We start from the raw sequence: 20,712 nt of genomic DNA on the forward strand, positions 1-20,712 counted from the left end.
CTGTAACATCCAGCAGGAGGAGACTCCTCTGTAACATCCAGCAGGAGGAGACTCCTCTGTAACATCCAGCAGGAGGAGACTCCTCTGTAACATCCAGCAGGAGGAGACTCCTCTGTAACATCCAGCAGCAGGAGACTCCTCTGTAACATCCAGCAGGAGACTCCTCTGTAACATCCAGCAGGAGGAGACTCCTCTGTAACATCCAGCAGGAGGAGACTCCTCTGTAACATCCAGCAGGAGACTCCTCTGTAACATCCAGCAGGAGACTCCTCTGTAACATCCAGCAGGAGACTCCTCTGTAACATCCAGCAGGAGGAGACTCCTCTGTAACATCCAGCAGGAGACTCCTCTGTAACATCCAGCAGCAGGAGACTCCTCTGTAACATCCAGCAGGAGGAGACTCCTCTGTAACATCCAGCAGGAGACTCTTCTGTAACATCCAGCAGGAGGAGACTCCTCTGTAACATCCAGCAGGAGACTCTTCTGTAACATCCAGCAGGAGGAGACTCCTCTGTAACATCCAGCAGGAGGAGACTCCTCTGTAACATCCAGCAGGAGGAGACTCCTCTGTAACATCCAGCAGGAGGAGACTCCTCTGTAACATCCAGCAGCAGGAGACTCCTCTGTAACATCCAGCAGGAGACTCCTCTGTAACATCCAGCAGGAGGAGACTCCTCTGTAACATCCAGCAGGAGGAGACTCCTCTGTAACATCCAGCAGGAGACTCCTCTGTAACATCCAGCAGGAGGAGACTCCTCTGTAACATCCAGCAGGAGGAGACTCCTCTGTAACATCCAGCAGGAGGAGACTCCTCTGTAACATCCAGCAGGAGGAGACTCCTCTGTAACATCCAGCAGCAGGAGACTCCTCTGTAACATCCAGCAGCAGGAGACTCCTCTGTAACATCCAGCAGGAGGAGACTCCTCTGTAACATCCAGCAGGAGGAGACTCCTCTGTAACATCCAGCAGCAGGAGACTCCTCTGTGACATCCAGCAGGAGGAGACTCCTCTGTAACATCCAGCAGGAGGAGACTCCTCTGTGACATCCAGCAGGAGGAGACTCCTCTGTAACATCCAGCAGGAGGAGACTCCTCTGTAACATCCAGCAGCAGGAGACTCCTCTGTAACATCCAGGAGGAGGAGACTCCTCTGTAACATCCAGCAGCAGGAGACTCCTCTGTAACATCCAGCAGGAGGAGACTCCTCTGTAACATCCAGCAGGAGGAGACTCCTCTGTAACATCCAGCAGGAGGAGACTCCTCTGTAACATCCAGCAGCAGGAGACTCCTCTGTAACATCCAGCAGCAGGAGACTCCTCTGTAACATCCAGCAGGAGGAGACTCCTCTGTAACATCCAGCAGGAGGAGACTCCTCTGTAACATCCAGCAGGAGGAGACTCCTCTGTAACATCCAGCAGGAGACTCCTCTGTAACATCCAGCAGGAGGAGACTCCTCTGTAACATCCAGCAGCAGGAGACTCCTCTGTAACATCCAGCAGGAGACTCCTCTGTAACATCCAGCAGGAGGAGACTCCTCTGTAACATCCAGCAGGAGACTCCTCTGTATCATCCAGCAGCAGGAGACTCCTCTGTAACATCCAGCAGGAGGAGACTCCTCTGTAACATCCAGCAGGAGGAGACTCCTCTGTAACATCCAGCAGGAGGAGACTCCTCTGTAACATCCAGCAGGAGACTCCTCTGTAACATCCAGGAGGAGACTCCTCTGTAACATCCAGGAGGAGACTCCTCTGTAACATCCAGCAGCAGGAGACTCCTCTGTAACATCCAGCAGGAGGAGACTCCTCTGTAACATCCAGCAGGAGGAGACTCCTCTGTAACATCCAGCAGCAGGAGACTCCTCTGTAACATCCAGCAGCAGGAGACTCCTCTGTAACATCCAGCAGGAGACTCCTCTGTAACATCCAGCAGGAGGAGACTCCTCTGTAACATCCAGCAGCAGGAGACTCCTCTGTAACATCCAGCAGGAGACTCCTCTGTAACATCCAGCAGGAGGAGACTCCTCTGTAACATCCAGCAGCAGGAGACTCCTCTGTAACATCCAGCAGGAGACTCTTCTGTAACATCCAGCAGGAGGAGACTCCTCTGTAACATCCAGCAGGAGGAGACTCCTCTGTAACATCCAGCAGGAGACTCCTGTGGTTGTATAGAAGTCTATGAGAAAATGTTTCTCTTTATCTCTTGAGTTATTACCTCAGTAACATTCTGATGAGTTTATGTTGTTTCAAGTCTTCTTCAACACATTTAAAATAAAGGTTAAAGCAGCGTCTGCTTTAGGGCGGGGGCTTCCTGTGATTGACAGGTCGCTGCTACAGCTTTGTCCGGTCTGGCGGATTTAATTCCAATATGAACGCTCCATCTTTGGTCTCCTCTAAATCCTGAGGGAGACATTTGGCTCTGAAGCTGGTAAAGACTTCACTACGTCTGTTATCAGCGACAGGCAGAGTTATAGTTACATTTTGGGTTTTAGAGCTTGTTCTCTGAAAACAGAGATGAGCGGTTAGACGGCCCCAGAACGTGATAATTACATGTGGTTTATCAGTATGACCAATTTCACATCCAAGTAATCATTGGATCCAGAATATAAGAATGTTGATTAATCCATTTTATAAAACTTCACAATCATGACATCATATGTAGCATAGTCTACAGATCGAGTGTCGTAAGGATGCTAAAGAAATACTAAAACTTTGGATTTTGAGACAGATTGTTCTTGTGTGCCTCGGTGGGTTGGAGGTTACATTCCCCCAGGATTATGTATACTCAGATTACGATAAGGCATTCTGGGTAAAAGGATCATCTGAGGGCCATATGTTTTGTGTTACGTTATGTTATTATACATACTCACACAGAAATGTCTTTGTAACCTTAGATTTCCATCAACAAAGTCTCATTACTGCTGAATAGAAAGATTTCAGTCCAAAAAGTAAATCTATTATCAAGTTTAAATGTTTGGTGTGTGATGTAGAAATGTGCATCAGAGACAACAAGAGAGGAACGTGTGTGTGGTTCTGGACCAACAGATATCACATATCGTCCTGTATTTGAAAGTGTTTCTCGCTGTGTGCTCGTGCAGAGAGAAGCAAATCTCTGCTGATGTTTTCACATCCAACCAAGTCCATGTGTGTTTGTGTCGGTGTGAACTCAAACCCACAATCTACAGCTTTTCTCCTGAACTTTGGATTCTTGATCCAAGTCCTCTGGATCTTATATTAAAACCTTTTAGGCACGAGACAATCTGTCATCTGCGGCTTTGACTTCCATACCACAGTTATTTATGTCCTCGATATTAAAAAGGGAAGATCTATGTGTATTTGACATCATCAGTCTGTGTGTGCCAGGAGGTACTTAGCGCTGAATTGTAGTAATTTGACTCACGCTGTCTGGTCTAATTAGTGGTTTCCTACCTTTAAACAGCTGCAGGAGATCAGGCGAGCAGGACTTGTGTTTATCAATGAATGGTATCTATACATTTTTAAAATGAGTCAATTTTACAAAGTTTGATGGTTGATTCTTAAGAACGGCCAACAAAGCCTCAAACTCTACGGTTATTGTCATGGAATGTGTTGACACTTATGACACTTATGAGTTATCCACAGGAATGTGAAACATACACCAGAAAACAACAAAACTGGACCAAAAATGTTGGTTTGGGTTTTTTTAGGATTTAGCTTAAGTTTAGCTTGTTGGACTTTCCTCCAAGAGAGTAAGAAAGAGCCTCATTATAAAAACAACGTATTACCTGTTACGCATTCACACCGGCCTTGGTTAGTCTGGTTGAACCGAACCCTTGGTGCGGTTCTTTTGGGTTGGTGTGAACGTTTGATGACCAATCAAACGAAGGGCGTGTTCGAACTGAACTGACCTCTAAAACTGAACTCTGGAGAGGTTCATTCTGGTGAGAAAACTAATCGAAGCAAACACAGGAAGTATAGCATTTATATGTCCTATTGGAGAAAAACTGGCTTTAACCGATAGATTTCATAAAACTTAACAAACTGGGGTTTGTTTATGAAACGGGAAGACTCTGAAGAATGTGTAGCAAAGGGAGTAAACCAGCTGAAGGGCCACAGGGGCCCATTGTGGATCTCATGCTTTCAACATGTGGCTCGGATAGTTTAAAACATTTACAAGAATGGTGATGAACGTGGTTTCAGGAGGTCGTTAAGTACGGCACAGATACAGAAACTAGGCATGATTTACAATGCTATTTTATACTATTTTAATTCTGCTATTTTATACTATTTTAATCCTGCTATTTTTATAATGGTACTTCAGACTCATGTACATGTAAATGCTCTTATTCTAATCTGTACTAATTGTTATGTTTTTACTGTTATGTTTTACTTTGGGCTGCAATTCTTGTATGAAAGGTGCTATACAAATAAAGATTATTATTATTATTTCATTGGTTAAAAAAACATTTGCTTTCCTGTTTTGGTTGCTGGTGAACTAGTAGTCTATCTGTGTGTCTGCTACCACTGAATTTGATGAATTTACTGTTTATTAGACCACAATTAGCAGCTCTGTAGACTCCTGGCAAGCATGGAGGAATACGCAAGCTAGCTAGCTAACTAACCAGCGACTTAATGAGTAAAACGTTGCTTCAGCCACACACCTTTGTAGTTGATATTAAAGTGCATCACGAACGTGGAGCCAACTGTGTGACCATTAATTGAACGACATTTCCACCACACTTTTGTTTACACTTTCTGGACGGTTTGAGTTGTATCTTTGTGAACACAAAGACCCAGTTGGAAGATTTAAAATGATGTATTATCCTCACATTGGTTTGATTCAGGACCTTTAGGTGTGACCCGGCCCTTGAACTCACATGGTGTCACAATATCCCTATAACCTTTCCACTCTCCTTCCTCTCTGTTTTATTCCACCACCAGGTTGTGACGCCATGTTGGCGGTGTGTGTGAGGCTGCTTTTACTTCTCCCCCTGGCTTGCTGCGTCCCCTCCCCCTCCAGACCCCCTTCCAGACTCTGCAGGCGGTGCTGCGAACACCAGGAGCAGCCAGCAGCCACGACCCAATATCAGATGCCTGAGGTCCGCACAGTCATCAACATGACCATCCTCAAAGGTACCAGAGCCGGGGTTAGCTTCTGTTAGCTTCCAAGTCCTGCTGGGGTGACGTTGATTGGTACTTCCTGTCACATTGGCAGCTCCTCAGTTTTCTGTTTCCAGTTTGTCTCCTGATTCTTGCAGGATGTAACATGGGAAGTCATCCTTCGTCCTTTATACGTCTTCTAGGTGCAGTGCTTTCAGGAACACTTCAGTGCTGCAGTTGCAGTCACATATCTGTGTCACTATCTCCCTTCTTAAAGCTACATTTCCTTAATCAGTTCTGAGCTTCTGCTTTCCCAGATGGCTGGCAAGGCGACTATTTAAATCAGAACAGTAATCATGTATGATAAAATGGAACAGTGCTGCTGAAGTGTAATCATGCATTGATGGTAGAATTAAGAAGTAAGTAGAATTGACACAAAAAATAAATTAGACACTTCACTGGTAGAATCAACCAGCAATCACTTAAAAAATCAACTTCTCTTCAACATCTTGTTGAAGGAACCAGATAACGAAGGCCACGCTAACAAGCGTCAGTGCTCAAGCTGAGTATTTTTGTTTGGCTGTTGACATTATTTTCTAAATGTGGCCTGTATCAGATTCTGAACTGACCCGCTTGTGTACAAGAACAGATGTGTTCCTGCAGTCTGAAAGAAGCCACAGACTGATCGCTTTTGTGTCTTTCTTAGAAAATGTACATCAACAAATGTTAGTCATGACGTGAGGGAAGTTTAAGGAAGAACAACATTTTACTAGACACTTAGATCCTTGAAAATTTTTCTGTTTATCTAAAATACACAAAAATACACAACCACAAGATCAAACGGGTTATAATTTGTACTCTGCCGGATTTAAGCCTGCAGGTCTTAAGATGCGTGTAGACCCGAAAAGACATCTACTTGTTGCACACAGTACACAGTCAGCCCCGTAACAGTCACATCTGTGACAGCTTGTACGAGATGATGATTATGCATTTATGCATTTGTGTTTCCTTATATGTATGTTCGAGGTTTTGTTTAAGTCTGGTGAAAACACAAAGAGAGAGAAGAATGGGAACAGAGAAAAGGGATTAAAAGATACAAGGATGGTATGATATCGGAGAACTGCACAATCACAGCTAGAGCGGAAGAACATGTGTCTCTAATATCAGAGCAAACTCAACCAGAGAGATCCAAACTATGTGTCATCAAACATTATCTGCTGGTCCTTTGATAACTGAACATGCCAAGTCTGCTCTGACCTGCGATCAACCCCCGGACCAGTCCAACTCTCTCAACACACACATGCAGAAATAATAATGGAAATGCATAGTTTTAGTGAATTAAGCCCCTTTTATACTGCGGAAGTTACATTTGGCAGGACCTTTCATCGGGCTGCTACAGATAGTCAGAAGTCAGAGAGGGATCATTTGTTGCAAGCAAATCTTTAAGGTTTGGATGTAAAATGAAAAAAGTCTTTAATTTGAAAATGAAACCTCAGTTCTGAGAGCTTCCAACTCCTGAGGCTGATGAGTTGCATATATTTCTTACACTTTAAAAAAGACACTTACGTGGTTGCAACACCAACGTTCATGCACAGAGAAAACATAAAGGACAACACAAGAGAGTCACAGAACTACTTCTTGTAGTTAGATTCCAATAGTTACTCCACTTTGCACAAGAGGGTGTAACACACAGTGTTACTGTGCTGCAGCTGTGCAGTGAGGGAGGTCCTAACAGATGCTCTCACCTGGCACCGAACTTGCTTATGTGGCGGAAAACACTCATACATACACAAAGCAACATATGCGTAGTCACACACTCAAGCACAAAGTCACACACTAAGCTTTGGATTAGCACACACATGATACACACAAACACACACTCCTTTGTCCTCCCGGCGTTGACTCACTGACTGCTCACTGGAAACAATAACGTCTGCTATGAGTGTGTGTGTGTGTGTGTGTGTGTGTGCGCTTTGTATGTTTGCATGTTTTATGTGTGTGTGTGTGTGTACGTACACACAGCTGCGGTGATAGGATTTAAACAGTGTGACCACAGAATCAGAGTCAGCCAATCATCATTTGAGAGAGCAGTCAGTCACATTCCTCAGAAGGAAGCAGAACCCACAGTGACGGGGAGCAGAGGAGATTCTGCACCCACACAGCTTTACAATCACATCTCCAGGATTATAGTTTACAGTGTTAAATATTCAGAAGGTTGGCTTTGGTACAGTTGAGTTACACGATGCCGTCTGTAAGCCGAACATTATAAGATGTGTTATCCGCATCTCATCTCTGCTCTCACGTGAGCTTTACGATTCCAAACTTTGAGCTTCTTTGCATTTTTCTCTTCTCGTTGTAGTTCCAGAGAACATTCACTGGTGGGTCATGGTCTACTCATTTCACGTGAATATCATCTTTACTAGGAGTCAGCTGTCTTCTCCTTCTTCTACTTCTTCTCCTTCTTCTCCTTCTCTTCTTCTTCTTCTTCTTCTCCTTCTTCTACTTCTTCTCCTTCTTCTCCTTCTTCTCCTTCTCTTCTTCTTCTTCTTCTTCTTCTTCTTCTTCTTCTTCTCTCCCCCTCTTCCTCCTCCTCCTCCTGATTCTTCTCCTCCTTCTCCCCCTCCTCCTCCTGATTCTTCTCCTCCTTCTCCTCCTTCTTCTTCTTCTCCCCCTCTTCCTCCTCCTCCTCCTGATTCTTCTCCTCCTCCTCCTGATTCTTCTCCTCCTCCTCCTCCCCCCCTCCTGATTCTTCTCCTCCTCCTCCTCCTCCCCCCTCCTGATTCTTCTCCTCTTTCTCCTCCTCCTCCTCCTCCTGATTCTCCTCCTCCTCCTCCTCCTGATTCTTCTTCTCCTCCTCCTCCTGATTCTTCTTCTCCTCCTCCTCCTGATTCTTCTTCTCCTCCTCCTCCTCCTGATTCTTCTCCTCCTTCTCATCCTCCTCCTTCTCCCCCTCCTCCTCCTGATTCTCCTCCTCCTCCTCCTGATTCTCCTCCTCCCCCCTCCTGATTCTCCTCCTCCTCCTCCTCCTGATTCTTCTCCTCCTTCTCATCCTCCTCCTTCTCCCCCTCCTCCTCCTGATTCTTCTCCTCCTTCTCCTCCTTCTTCTTCTTCTCCCCCTCTTCCTCCTCCTCCTCCTGATTCTTCTCCTCCTCCTCCTGATTCTTCTCCTCCTCCTCCTCCCCCCCCTCCTGATTCTTCTCCTCCTCCTCCTCCTCCCCCCCCTCCTGATTCTTCTCCTCTTTCTCCTCCTCCTCCTCCTCCTGATTCTCCTCCTCCTCCTCCTCCTGATTCTTCTTCTCCTCCTCCTCCTGATTCTTCTTCTCCTCCTCCTCCTCCTGATTCTTCTCCTCCTTCTCATCCTCCTCCTTCTCCCCCTCCTCCTCCTGATTCTCCTCCTCCTCCTCCTGATTCTCCTCCTCCCCCCTCCTGATTCTCCTCCTCCTCCTCCTCCTGATTCTTCTTCTCCTCCTCCTCCTGATTCTACTCCTCCTCCTCCTCCTGATTCTTCTCCTCCTCCCCCCCTCCTGATTCTTCTCCTCCTCCTCCTCCTCCTGATTCTTCTCCTCCTCCTCCCCTCCTGATTCTTTTCCTCCTCCTCCTCCCCCCCTCCTGATTCTTCTCCTCCTCCTCCTCCCCTCCTGATTCTTCTCCTACTCCTCCTCCTCCTCCTGATTCTTCTCCTCCTCCTCCTCCCCCCCCTCCTGATTCTTCTCCTCCTCCTCCTGATTCTTCTCCTCCTCCTCCTCCCCCCCCTCCTGATTCTTCTCCTCCTTCTCATCCTCCTCCTTCTCCCCCTCCTCCTCCTGATTCTTCTCCTCCTCCTCCTCCCCCCCCTCCTGATTCTTCTCCTCCTCCTCCTGATTCTCCCCCCCCCTCCTCCTCCTCCTCCTGATTCTTCTCCTCCTCCTCCTCCCCCCCTCCTGATTCTTCTCCTCCTCCTCCTGATTCTCCCTCCCCTCCTCCTCCTCCTCCCCCCCCTCCTGATTCTTCTCCTCCTCCCCCTCCTGATTCTCCTCCTCCCCCCCCCTCCTGATTCTTCTCCTCCTCCTCCTGATTCTCCCCCCCCTCCTCCTCCTCCTCCTCCCCCCCCTCCTGATTCTTCTCCTCCTTCTCATCCTCCTCCTTCCTCCCCCTCCTCCTCCTGATTCTTCTCCTCCTCCTCCTCCCCCCCCTCCTGATTCTTCTCCTCCTCCTCCTGATTCTCCCCCCCCTCCTCCTCCTCCTCCTGATTCTTCTCCTCCTCCTCCTCCCCCCCCTCCTGATTCTTCTCCTCCTCCTCCTGATTCTCCCTCCCCTCCTCCTCCTCCTCCCCCCCCTCCTGATTCTTCTCCTCCTCCCCCTCCTGATTCTCCTCCTCCCCCCCCTCCTGATTCTTCTCCTCCTCCTCCTGATTCTCCCCCCCCTCCTCCTCCTCCTCCCCCCCCTCCTGATTCTTCTCCTCCTCCTCCTGATTCTGCCCCCCCTCCTCCTCCTCCTCCCCCCCCCACCACGTGTTTGTCTCTGGACCCTGCAGTCCCCTCAGTGTTATATTGAAGAGGTTTGATCTGTCCACAGCAGCAGCTGATGTTCCAGCCGACACTAACCTTCAGTCTTTATCGTGAAGTGTTGTGAAAGCAACATGTCGCCTGTTCATTCAGCTTGTTAGAAGCTGCTCCTGTGTGAATCTGAAAACATGTTGATGTTACGCTTCCTGTTTATTTTCTGTTATAATTCAGCTGTTGCTCAGTGCATGTGTCTCTTTCTGACCTTTACGTTGTCAAACTGCTTGAACCAGCGTTTTGTTCTCCACGTACAAAACAACATTTGTAAAGAGGACTATCTCAGACATCTGACTGGACACAATCAGTTTGACTAACGTTGGTGGTGCTGTGCATATGTTATACATTCATCGTGATCTCATCCCGACTCGTCTTATATCGGGCAGAAGCCAACCTTAGCGTCCTATGTTGAAGCTAAGCGACTGTGTGGTTTACCCAACACAGAGGGGTTCAGCTCCTGATCCCACACAGCAAAGCAAAAGAGCCACCTACATGTATGGAACAGTCACGAACAACTGCAAAAGGCTGTTTTGTGTCTCAGTTTATTCACTTGGTTTGTTATTGAAGGAGTATTTGTTTCGCTCAATGTGCTTTTTTTTTATTGCAGCTGCTTCACATTGTGATGGAAGTCATACAATCCTAAGAGCAGTGCCACTTGATTTCAGAGCACAGCGGGTTTTGAGTACTTGGAACAAAAGCAAACACTCAAAATGTTCGTTCGTCAGCAGCGATGTCGGGAAGATGCACATTAATTATTTTCAGAGTTTGCCGTCAAGCCGCAGACTTAAGTTTGAAATGTTTGTGCAGAGACAGGTGACAAATTAAAGTAAATAACCAAGTAGAGAAACATAAATTCAGGAGGTGCCTCAACACAATCCTGTCTCTGGGCTCTGCAGGCCAGTCCTCCCACCTCAAGGCTTTAGCTCTGTGCATTGTCACCTGTTAGACCTTATATGGACAGGTGTGTCCACTCAGCTGCATTTACCGCAGGTGAACTCCAATCAAGGTGTAGAAACCTGTCAAAGGAGATCAAGAGAAATGGGAGGCACCTGGGCTGTGTCATCGCTGCGGCTCAGTTTTTTATTTTGAATAAATTTGCAAAAATCTCTAAAATCCCGTTTTTACTTTGTAATTTTGGGTTGTTGAATGTAGATTGTTGAGCTCACCAAAGACTAAGACTGTCTTGGTAAAGATCTGCGAGACGCCATATTGCAATCAATAAAAGTTCACGCCGTTACCTTGAGCCGTGTCTCAAACTATGCTGTTTTGGGTCCTTGAATTTAAGTGAATTGGGCCTTCAAGTCCTTGAGAAGTCATTGAATTTGATGTTGAAGTTGGTGTGGAAACCCTGTGTGCCATCTGATCCAGAGGAACTAGGAGAACTTATCAGAACATTTCAAAATAACAATCAATTTGGAGACAATCTTTCAATATGAACTACATTAGTGGAACTAGCTGTTTTGTCTCATGAACATATGATCCTTTCTTCTAAACAGAACTTTAGGTATCTTCTGTAAGAGGAAAGGATTTGTTTAGGTAAAGCCTTTTAATCAAAGCTGCATTTACCTTTTTCCCACCTGGTGTGAGATTCTTTAAACTCATCTTCAACCTTTTCTTTGGACAAAATCTGCCCTCTTTAAACACATTACACCGATGTTATCGCAGGTACTTCTGGTCCTCAGTCGAGGTCAATGAAGGTCATAGATGACATCAAATGTGTTTCTCTGCTGGCATCTGAACACAGTTAAAGTTTTGCAGAAAGATTCTCTTTACACATTTCTGACCACAACTTTACAATTCCTTCAGATTTAAAAGTAAGACTTGAAATGATAAAAGTCAAAGCTTTGCTGCAATTTGTTTCCCATTTCTGGATTTGTAACCATAATGAAAGACAACAGGAGATGAATGGCATCGTGTGCATGACAAACGGTTGTGTTTAGTTGTTTACTCAGTAAGAGCTGCTCCACAGTCTGGAGTCTGGACTGTTAATGTGCACAATGAGGAGTTTCAACTGACGTCTGGATCTTAAGCTCTCAGAGAAACAAGCTAAGCTAACGTTAGCCTTGAGCATCTTTAGAGTCTGCTCTTTTCCAAACAGTTCCCTTCTCAGCGTCTTCTCAGAAGGCTCTGCATAAACACGCCCGGTTACTAAAGATTATCCTCCCGATGTCTCTGTCAGCACCGCTCACCTGTGTTTCTTCTTGTCCCCCCAGGTGATAAAGGAGACAGAGGAGACAAAGGTACACCTGGCAAGTCCGGCTTAGAGGGACCTCCCGGCAACCGAGGACTTTTGGGCCCTAAAGGCACTAAAGGTCAGGCAGGTGTCCCCGGAGACGCCTGCAAGATCCCTCACTCCTCCTTCTCGGTGGGACGCCGTAAGTCCCTGCACAGCGTGGACTACTACCAGGCGCTGGTGTTCGACACGGTGTTCGTCAACCTCCACGAGCACTTCAACATGTTTAAGAACAAGTTCTACTGCTACGTTCCGGGGATCTACTTCTTCAACGTTAACATCCACACCTGGAACTTCAAGGAGACCTACCTCCACCTGATGCACAACGACAAGGAGCAGGTGATCCTGTACGCTCAGCCCAGCGAGAGGTCCATCATGCAGAGCCAGAGCGTCATGATGGACCTGGCTCTAAACGACGAGGTCTGGGTTCGGCTCTACAAGAGGGAGAGAGAGAACGCCGTTTACAGTGACGACGTGGATGTTTACATCACCTTCAATGGATACCTGGTAGCACCTAGCATCGAGTGAGACGAGAGATGTGAGGAGTAATGAGAGGCAGAATCTCTGGCTCGGATTACTTCACCTTCATGCCGAGAGAGGAGAACTAAAAAGGCTTTGGTGCAAACGTTTGGTGCTTATTAAAAATCCCTTTCAGCCTGGAGAGGAATGTACTGTGCTTTTCTTAAAGGTATACTTCACCCGGAAAATGATCGTTTGTACATCAATTACCCCCCCCCCCCCACCGTGGTACCTTGAATTCTTGAAGGCAGTGATGGAAGAGTTGCAATTAGTACGATCTTGTTTTTGTATGCGGATGCTTTGATATAGTTGTGCTGCTGTTAAACGCGGCCCACGTTTACTTCAATTCATCAAGACTTTTCGGATTCTGCATTCACCGTGGAGGCATGCGAGAAAAACTAAGTTTTCTTTAAGAGTTCAAGGTCACGCACGGTGAGTAACTGATGTACAAAAGGTCATTTTCAGCGTGAAGTATTCCTTTGAGGAGGACTGCCCAATATTAGACTCAAAGGGAACAACAACAGGTAGCACAGCACAGCATTAGGAGGCATGTTGAATTACTTCCTTTTTCCTAAAACACTTTTGTACAAAGTAAATCATTTTTCCTTCTCCTGCGCTGGGCTGCTCTTCCTCTCCACTCCTTTCAGGGCCTTTGTGTGTAACCACAAGTTGTATCAGGAATCTTACATCTGTGCAATCAATTATGTATTTGTGCTACAAAGAGAGCTTCTGTCAAATGTGTTCAGGCTGCTGTCATACCTTATACAAAGGTTTCCTTTGTGCCTTTCAGGAGAACGCTTGGCTTTAAAGGGTTAGTTCACCCAAATTGCAAAAACACGTCGTCCCACTTATGGTGGTACATCATAAGTGCCCCCACATGTAGGTACTGCAAGAGATGTTTCCAACCTTTTCACCAGTCGGCTCTTCTATATGTATGTTCCTATACAATGAAGCTGCAATGTACGTTTCTCATCAAAGTCTGCAGACGTCTGTGTCGGGTTACAAACGTACTTATTTTAAGCCGAACTTTGATCTTTTTTCTAAACCAGAACAAGTTGTTTTGTTGCGTTTTTGTTTTGTTTTATTTAAATGCACAACGTTAACCATGTGCTTAAATCTGCGAACGTAATCATGGAGAAAATACGTTTCCCTTCAAATGTAGTTGATAATGTAGTTTAGTTGTATGTGAATGTTAGAGGAGACTCAACCTGTGCGTCCAGAGGCCCAGGATACCCCAGTGGCTCTCTGACCATGTGCTCCATCACAGTGCAACATAGTCAGTGAAAGCCTAAAAAACAAATATGTTAGTAAATTACAATTACAAAAACGTTAGAAAAACATCTTAGGTCCAAATAAGACTTCTCAAGTATTTCTATAGATTAGTCTAAAGAAAGAGTTTCTATGATTGTTCCCAGGATAAGAACCGTGACCATGTTGCTGCTGATGTAGGCAGTTCAGGTAACATAGTCAGTTACTTTAGTTCGCTTTGGTGAACTGACCCTGTAAACAGAATACACCCCAACATATCACAATGAAAAAAGGTGCTTTATTTCCAAATGCAGGAATGCATTATGGTGCTGACGATTAAATATGGTGCATTCTTACAGAGACTTCAAACTGCAGAGCAGTTTGTGTAAATAGCTGTATAATAGCTGTCTTTATAATCTGTGCTTCAACTGTGTATGTGTGTTTTTATTTCCTGCTTCATTAAACAAGTATCTCTTTGTTCTGTATCACTGAGCAACAAAAAGGCACTTGATTATGAAAAATTAAACATTTTCAAAATGAAAAAGTGAAATCAGTTCCCTGTATATACATCTTTATTTTATACTTCATGTCACATTTCTGCAGGAAAATGTTCCAATTCTGTACAAATAATACCATCAAATTGAGGACACATTTAATTTAATCCTATGAGGTGAGATTTAATCCCAAAAATCATCCAACTCTCTAAAATAAACAAAAAACGAGCCAGCAAACCCATCTCAAAGTCTCAGAGACAGTGGATCGCTGCAGCTTGCCAGCTCCATCTGTTCGGCCATATCTCTCCCATTAGCTGTAATGCCATCCTCAGGGAGGCCGTGCTCGAGGAGAAGCAGACTGCTGCGTTGTAAATACTTTAAGCCACGAGTGGAGATCTGAAAAGCTCTATTGGGAAACAAAGCAGGACATCTGAACAGTTTCCTGGATCATCAGCCCAGACCGGTGGAGGCTGTTCCAACATGCACAGCACACAAGCTGTTAGTTAAACGAGCTCGGGTGGATTTAGGTGTGTCATTTGGCCTCGTTGAAGTTACTTATTTAGTTTTGCTATTAAAAACAGAACATTTACAAGATAGTAAAACGAAGTCAAGTGTGAGAGAGAAAACATTGACAAAATGTGAATTTCAGCTGCTGACAAAAAACCCTACATGAACCAAAGGACTGAAAAAACATAAACAAGATCAAACAAAGCCGAAACCTTTAGACACATTTATTCCCACTTTGTTGCCCATTAAAAGGAACATGCTGCACTTTACCTAAATGCGTTCACAGTCAGAAGCAGCATTCAGCCCAATTAACTCAACCTTTACAAGACTGTTGAAATGCACCGGCCAGTTGAGGCTGTTTCACTTAATCCTGTTAAACAATAAACAATCAAGTGGCGGAAAATCTCTTTCAATTATCCCTGCGGAGTGGAAAACACTAGCTAATGAAGTGAATGGAAGGATATGAGCACAGGCACGGTGTCTCACCAGCATTGCAGCATCAGAAACTGTTTTATAGATTTGCACGTACAAGGAATTTATCTTGGGGGTTTAGATCATAACAAGAAGCACAGTGCACAAGTCAAGATACATGATAGAAAATAGAGCACATGAAAAATAAGTCTGTTTCAATGCTCAGCCTGTAAATAGGGATCATTTTGGATGCACAGGTATGATATACAAAGCAACTAACAGTAAGAGCATCAGACAGGAACAAGAGATAGATGTCATCACACAGTTGAACTCCTCCCAAACACTACACTTCTGTACAAGTTGTTGTTTTTAGAACTGAGATTAAAGTACGTGATACCGTTCTTTATTTATGGTATCTATCCTATGTTCACATATGTGTATGAGTTTCTGTCTGATGCCTGTCCTTGGAGCAACATATACCAGAAGTCTGACACCTTTGGCAAAAAACAATTCCTATCAATAAAACTGTTCAAATGTATTATTCAATGAGACTTTGGTCAACTTTATAGTGTTCAGTACGGCACAAGTACTATAAATGATATTACATCGGTCAGATAAATAATTTCCAAAGCTGTCCAAAGTGAACACACTGAAGGTCATGACCCCCAAAGGTAAGGAAGTACATACAATTCTGACGATGATGGATCTTTGGGTTTACACACGTTGTAGGCGACACTACAGGCTCAGCTCATGAGCTGCCATATCGTCTTTATCTTCCCATTGCTACATGGATACGTGAACTGCACTAACCATCGTTCCCACATGGGAGCATGAACAACTCTAAAATAAAGGTTGAGAAGAACCTTGACTCAAATCACTGTAATGTAGCGCTCATTCATTTTGCACATGTTGTTTATGATGTCAAGAATCAAGGAGCTACACACCAGGGCCGAATAAACGATAAGAAGGTCGCGGGCTTCTATAGTGCAAGGTAAGAAAGGAAGAATCTGGTTTGCACTGCCCTTGTGAAGGTTGGGAGGATGGATACAGTTGTTGTTGTTTTATGATCCTAGTTGTTAGAGGCGCAACTCAAACCGGACTTCACGGTGCAAGTTGAGAAAAATCCCATTCGGTAAAATAATTCCGCAGAGTAATATTTGCGTTTTGTGTGAAAGTATTCATGACAAAAACAACAGTTAATTTAATCGCACTAAAAAACACTTTAGAAGCATCGAAATCATATCAACCAACAAACCACATGACCGACTCTTCTGCTGTATTCAATAACCTTGAACCAGACGGTTCTTCTTCCTCCAGTCCAAACTGTAAACGGACGTCTGCTGACTTCTTGAAGATGCTTCACAGGACACAGGACTTAAGTGCAACACTCTTTATACGAGATACCGAAACACTACTTGGAGAAAAGGCTGAAGAAGACTAGACCTGGAAAAGAAGAGCCACCTGCAGAGCAAAGTAAAGAAACAGGCCAGAAGATGTTGGATGTAGTGATAAAGAAAACAAGGAGTACAACCTCTGATCTTTTCTAATGATCCAAAACTAACAGACGAGTCATTTTCCTGTAAATCCTCTGGGTCACAAGATTTACAGCTCAGTGGATACTGTCAGTACCAGCAGACTACCAATACTATGTTCGCACTGCGAGGCCTTTAGCATTCCAACGCGTTGGGGGAAGGTTATGACTAATGTTATAAGACTATAAAGACAGGTTAGAGACAGTTTTATTTAGGTCTGGGAGTTTGAAGGCTGAGGCCCCGAGGCTAACAGCTGTTTTCAGGGCTGCCTGAAGTGAAGCCTGTTGGCTCCAAGATTAGAAGCAGGAAGCAGGGCAGAGAGCCGAGGCCGCGTTCCCCTAATTACAACCACATGACCTCTGACCACACTCATCCGTCAGAGGGAGACCGGACTGAGGGGTTGTTTGAGGGGAAAGAAGAGCATAAGGATAAGGAAGAGGAAAACAGGTAGGAGCACAGGAGCAAGGCAGCGGCTGAAGGGAAAATAATGAACATTTGTAAAGTAGATCAAACGCAGCCCTGGTCCAACTGTTCACATCACACAATTACATCTCTTCAAAACAGGAAACCCCAAGATATAATCAAACTAAAAATAAATAGAGCAGACAGGAAGGCACGCAGAGAGAGCCAACTAACGTTCCATACAACCTCCAGAGTAACCAACTTCTCAGGGAGTTATACCCCTTTTAGAAGGCGTGTACAGCATGCGTGTGTGTGTGCGTGTGTGTGTGTGTGTGTGTGTGTGTGCATGTGTGTGTGTGTGTGCGTGTGTGTGTGTGTGTGTGCATGTGTGTGTGTGTGTGTGTGTGTGTGTGTGTGTGTGTGCGTGTGTGTGTGTGTGCGTGTGTGTGTGTGTGTGTGTGTGCGTGTGTGTGTGCGTGTGTGTGTGTGCGTGTGTGTGTGTGTGTGCGTGTGTGTGTGCATGTGTGTGTGTGTGTGTGCATGTGTGTGTGTGTGTGTGTGTGTGTGCGTGCGTGTGTGCGTGTGTGTGTGCGTGTGTGTGTGTGTGTGCGTGTGTGTGTGTGTGCGTGCATGTGTGCGTGTGTGTGTGCGTGTGTGTGTGTGTGTGTGCGTGTGTGTGTGTGTGTGTGTTACCTAACAGAGACACTTTGAGGTCATTCAGAGTTTTGTGTTGGCACCAGTCTGCAGCTGCTTGCTCTTTCTCTCTCTGCTTCACTATAAGACATAATAAGTTATACTTTCTTGGCCTTTTTGATAGAAGTGAAGGATTTCTTTCAAGATCTACATACAAAGACCCACGACTATTATAAATAACATCAATCACAGTGACGTTACAGTCAAGTAAAGCATGACACAAGATACAAACCTGAGGTAAAGCCTACAGTGTTCACTGTTCATTATTATAATCTTTATGTAGTCAGCCTGTTATCACAGAAAGTCATTTGTCACGTTATCACTACGCATTTCATGCTTTTCACGTTATTTCACACCTCGACTATATTAGATGACAGGTGACGTAGTATAAAGAGCGATATGTTTATCTATATTGTCTATATTTGTATTCTAAAATCAATAGGGATCAATAATAATCATGATTCTGTTTCTGTAACAAATGTTATTTAAACCCGAACCATGATCACTTCCAAATCACAACCAAGTAGTTTAGTTTGAATTCACAAAATCAATGTTAGCCACGATTTTAAAACTGCGACCGTGTGTGACGAGTTTGGAATGAGGACGGCGTTAAATGACACGCGGAAAGCTTAAAATGCGTAGACAGGACACTGCAAAATGACTTTGTGTACACCTTCCCATGAGATCAGGTTTATTGGTCTCATTTGAGACGAAGAAACACACACAAACAAACAGAAAGAGAAACCTTTCCAAAGAAAGTCTCAAATGAAGAGGTTTCAAGTCATCCACTGGGATGAGATCAAGTGAGAGGTTAAGTCAGTGTCGACTCGTGCGGTTTCAAGAGTCAGCCAGTCCTGAAACATACGTTTAAAAAAAGACAGTCTTGTCTGTTTGTATGCACACAGTTATAAGTGTGCATACAAACATAATATCATAAAACATTATGAGACTTTCCATAATGTATTGCGACGTCTAAATACTAGTAACATGCTTATATTCACTCAGTAGCACTCACGTTTATTCTTTAACAATGACAGGTAGAGATCATAATACGTCCACGGTAACAGTGTACTGATATCATATTGTGGGCTCTGACTCAGGACATTGCAGTCGCTGCGTGTGTTGATACTAACACACATTCAGAGCCTTAAAAGATCTTAGCGTTCAGCTCAGGCGCCAGCTCATCAGAGCCCTTTGAAAGATGCAGTGATACTTGAGTTTTACGATGATGGTGGATCATACTTTACTGCTATTAGCAGGCATCACAATGCAGTCAAGGTATCTATAACACATTATAGATATCTGCAATACCAAATATCTAAACTATTTGTGTTCATTTACATTTAACCTTTTGTTCCAGTTAAAGCAACAACATGTAATTAGATTACCTTGAATGGTCCTCACTCACATCTTGCACTTTTTAATGTAACTATGTTGAGCGGGTCGTAGGCTAAATCTCTCAGAAGAAGTGTGTCAGGCTCTGTGGTAAATGGACTGCTTTTATATCGCACTTTTACAATCTTTACGGCCACTGAACGCACTTTACAACACATGTCAGCATTCGCCCATTCACACACATTCAGAGGCTACCTTACAAGGTGCACATCAGCTCGTCAGTAGAAATAACCATTCACACACACCATTGGCCATCGGGAGCAATTTGGGGATCAGTATCTTGCCCAAGGACACTTCGACATGCTGACTGCAGCGGCCGGGGATCGAAACACCGACCCTCTGACTGGTGGACGACCACCTCCTGAGCCACAGACGCTTCTTGTTTGGATCATATTTTACGTTTAATACGTTTTCTAGTTTTCCCTCTGATGTCCTCCGGCTGTTCTGCCTCAACTCACTAACAGTAGCTATCAGTTGGTGTTTACAGCTGCAGCTCAGGAGCTCTGGACTGTTGAGCTGAGGAGGTTTTCAAGCCTGCGGCGGGGGAGGGGCGGCGGTGTCGTGCAGAGGGGGCAACAGAACCGAGTTCGGAACATTAGTTAGCTTTAAAGTCTTCTGTTGTTGCACTTGCTTCCTGTTTGTCTTTGTTAGCAAAGTTGTGGACTCAATCGTTTTTGATCATAAGTAATGTAATCATAACGTATGCAAGTGTATGTTGCTTTAAAATAGAATTGTAATCAAATCACTGTAATCAAAGTGTCCTAATCCTTAAAAAGCGACAGTAATGTGCTGTTTCACTTTGTCCTTTTCCCATTTTCCATTGCAGTGTCTGTGTCGATCCTTCACCACTCTTCTGTTTCCCTTGTAAAAGCCTCACTACCTAATAATTGTGTAATGGCTCTTAGGAGAGCACTGCCAGAGTGCTGCTGCGTGAGTCAAATATGAAGAGGGGAGGAAGTACATGCCACTGCCAGACACGGCTAAACACTCTGTTGGCTTTATTTCATCTTTCAGTTAAGGTCATGAGTTGAGCAAAGACAAGCTGGATTGTGCAACCAAGCTACAGTCTGCTCTGGAGGCAGCAGAGCTGGTCAATGGAGGACAGAGGCAGAGAGATTTGTTCAGAACATGATTTAAACTTTTAGCAACATGTTCAGTTCCACTGCTGCACAATTGAAGCCGTGTGAGAGATGTTAGTTATTATGTTTCTGAAGAACACAATGATCACATTTCTAGGTGTAAATGTGTTCGATCAGTGAGTCACATGGTCTTCTCCCAGGATCCTCTGTTGATGATGTTGGTGTTTCCTCACCCCATGGGCCATGCTTTATAATCTGTAAGGTACTAAAGGTGTCATCAGGAAGCTGCAGCATCTGAGCTGAGAAGGACCTATAAATGCTGAACCTGACAGTTGAACCAGAGAAGGAGTGAGGAGGCCTGCAGTCTCCACACCTGCTGCCCAGGAGTCTATTTTCTACAATGTGGCTCTCACGTGATTGGTTCAAGCTCCCAGCATGGGTCCTTCTGTCCCCCTGCGACACATAGTGACTATCTGTCGTAACCCTAACCCTAACCCTAACCCTAACACTAAAAATCGTAATTGAAAATTCAATAAATCTCGATTCATCAACCAACCCCGCAGCCGGTCTGACCCCAGTGTTGTTGT

At 44.7% G+C, this 20,712-nt stretch overlaps 1 protein-coding gene across 2 annotated transcripts in view; it reads left to right on the plus strand.

Moving 5' to 3' along the window:
* The window catches only part of LOC115005486 (complement C1q tumor necrosis factor-related protein 1-like), a 15,941-nt gene extending 1,785 nt beyond the window's left edge, over positions 1–14,156 (plus strand). Inside the window, exons 2-3 of one of the 2 annotated variants that reach the window (XM_029427333.1) lie at positions 4,916–5,107; positions 11,826–14,156. In XM_029427333.1, coding sequence (XP_029283193.1) covers positions 4,927–5,107; positions 11,826–12,373 — 729 coding nt within the window. In that variant the 5' untranslated portion in view covers positions 4,916–4,926 and the 3' untranslated portion in view covers positions 12,374–14,156. Of the gene's footprint in view, positions 1–4,546; positions 5,108–11,825 lie in introns of those variants that run through there. The other variant, XM_029427332.1, reaches the window with a different exon arrangement.
* The last annotated feature ends 6,556 nt before the right edge of the window (positions 14,157–20,712 follow it).

This window comes from Cottoperca gobio, unplaced genomic scaffold (genome assembly GCF_900634415.1).
Source record: "Cottoperca gobio unplaced genomic scaffold, fCotGob3.1 fCotGob3_30arrow_ctg1, whole genome shotgun sequence".
Classification (NCBI taxonomy): Eukaryota; Metazoa; Chordata; class Actinopteri; order Perciformes; family Bovichtidae; genus Cottoperca; species Cottoperca gobio.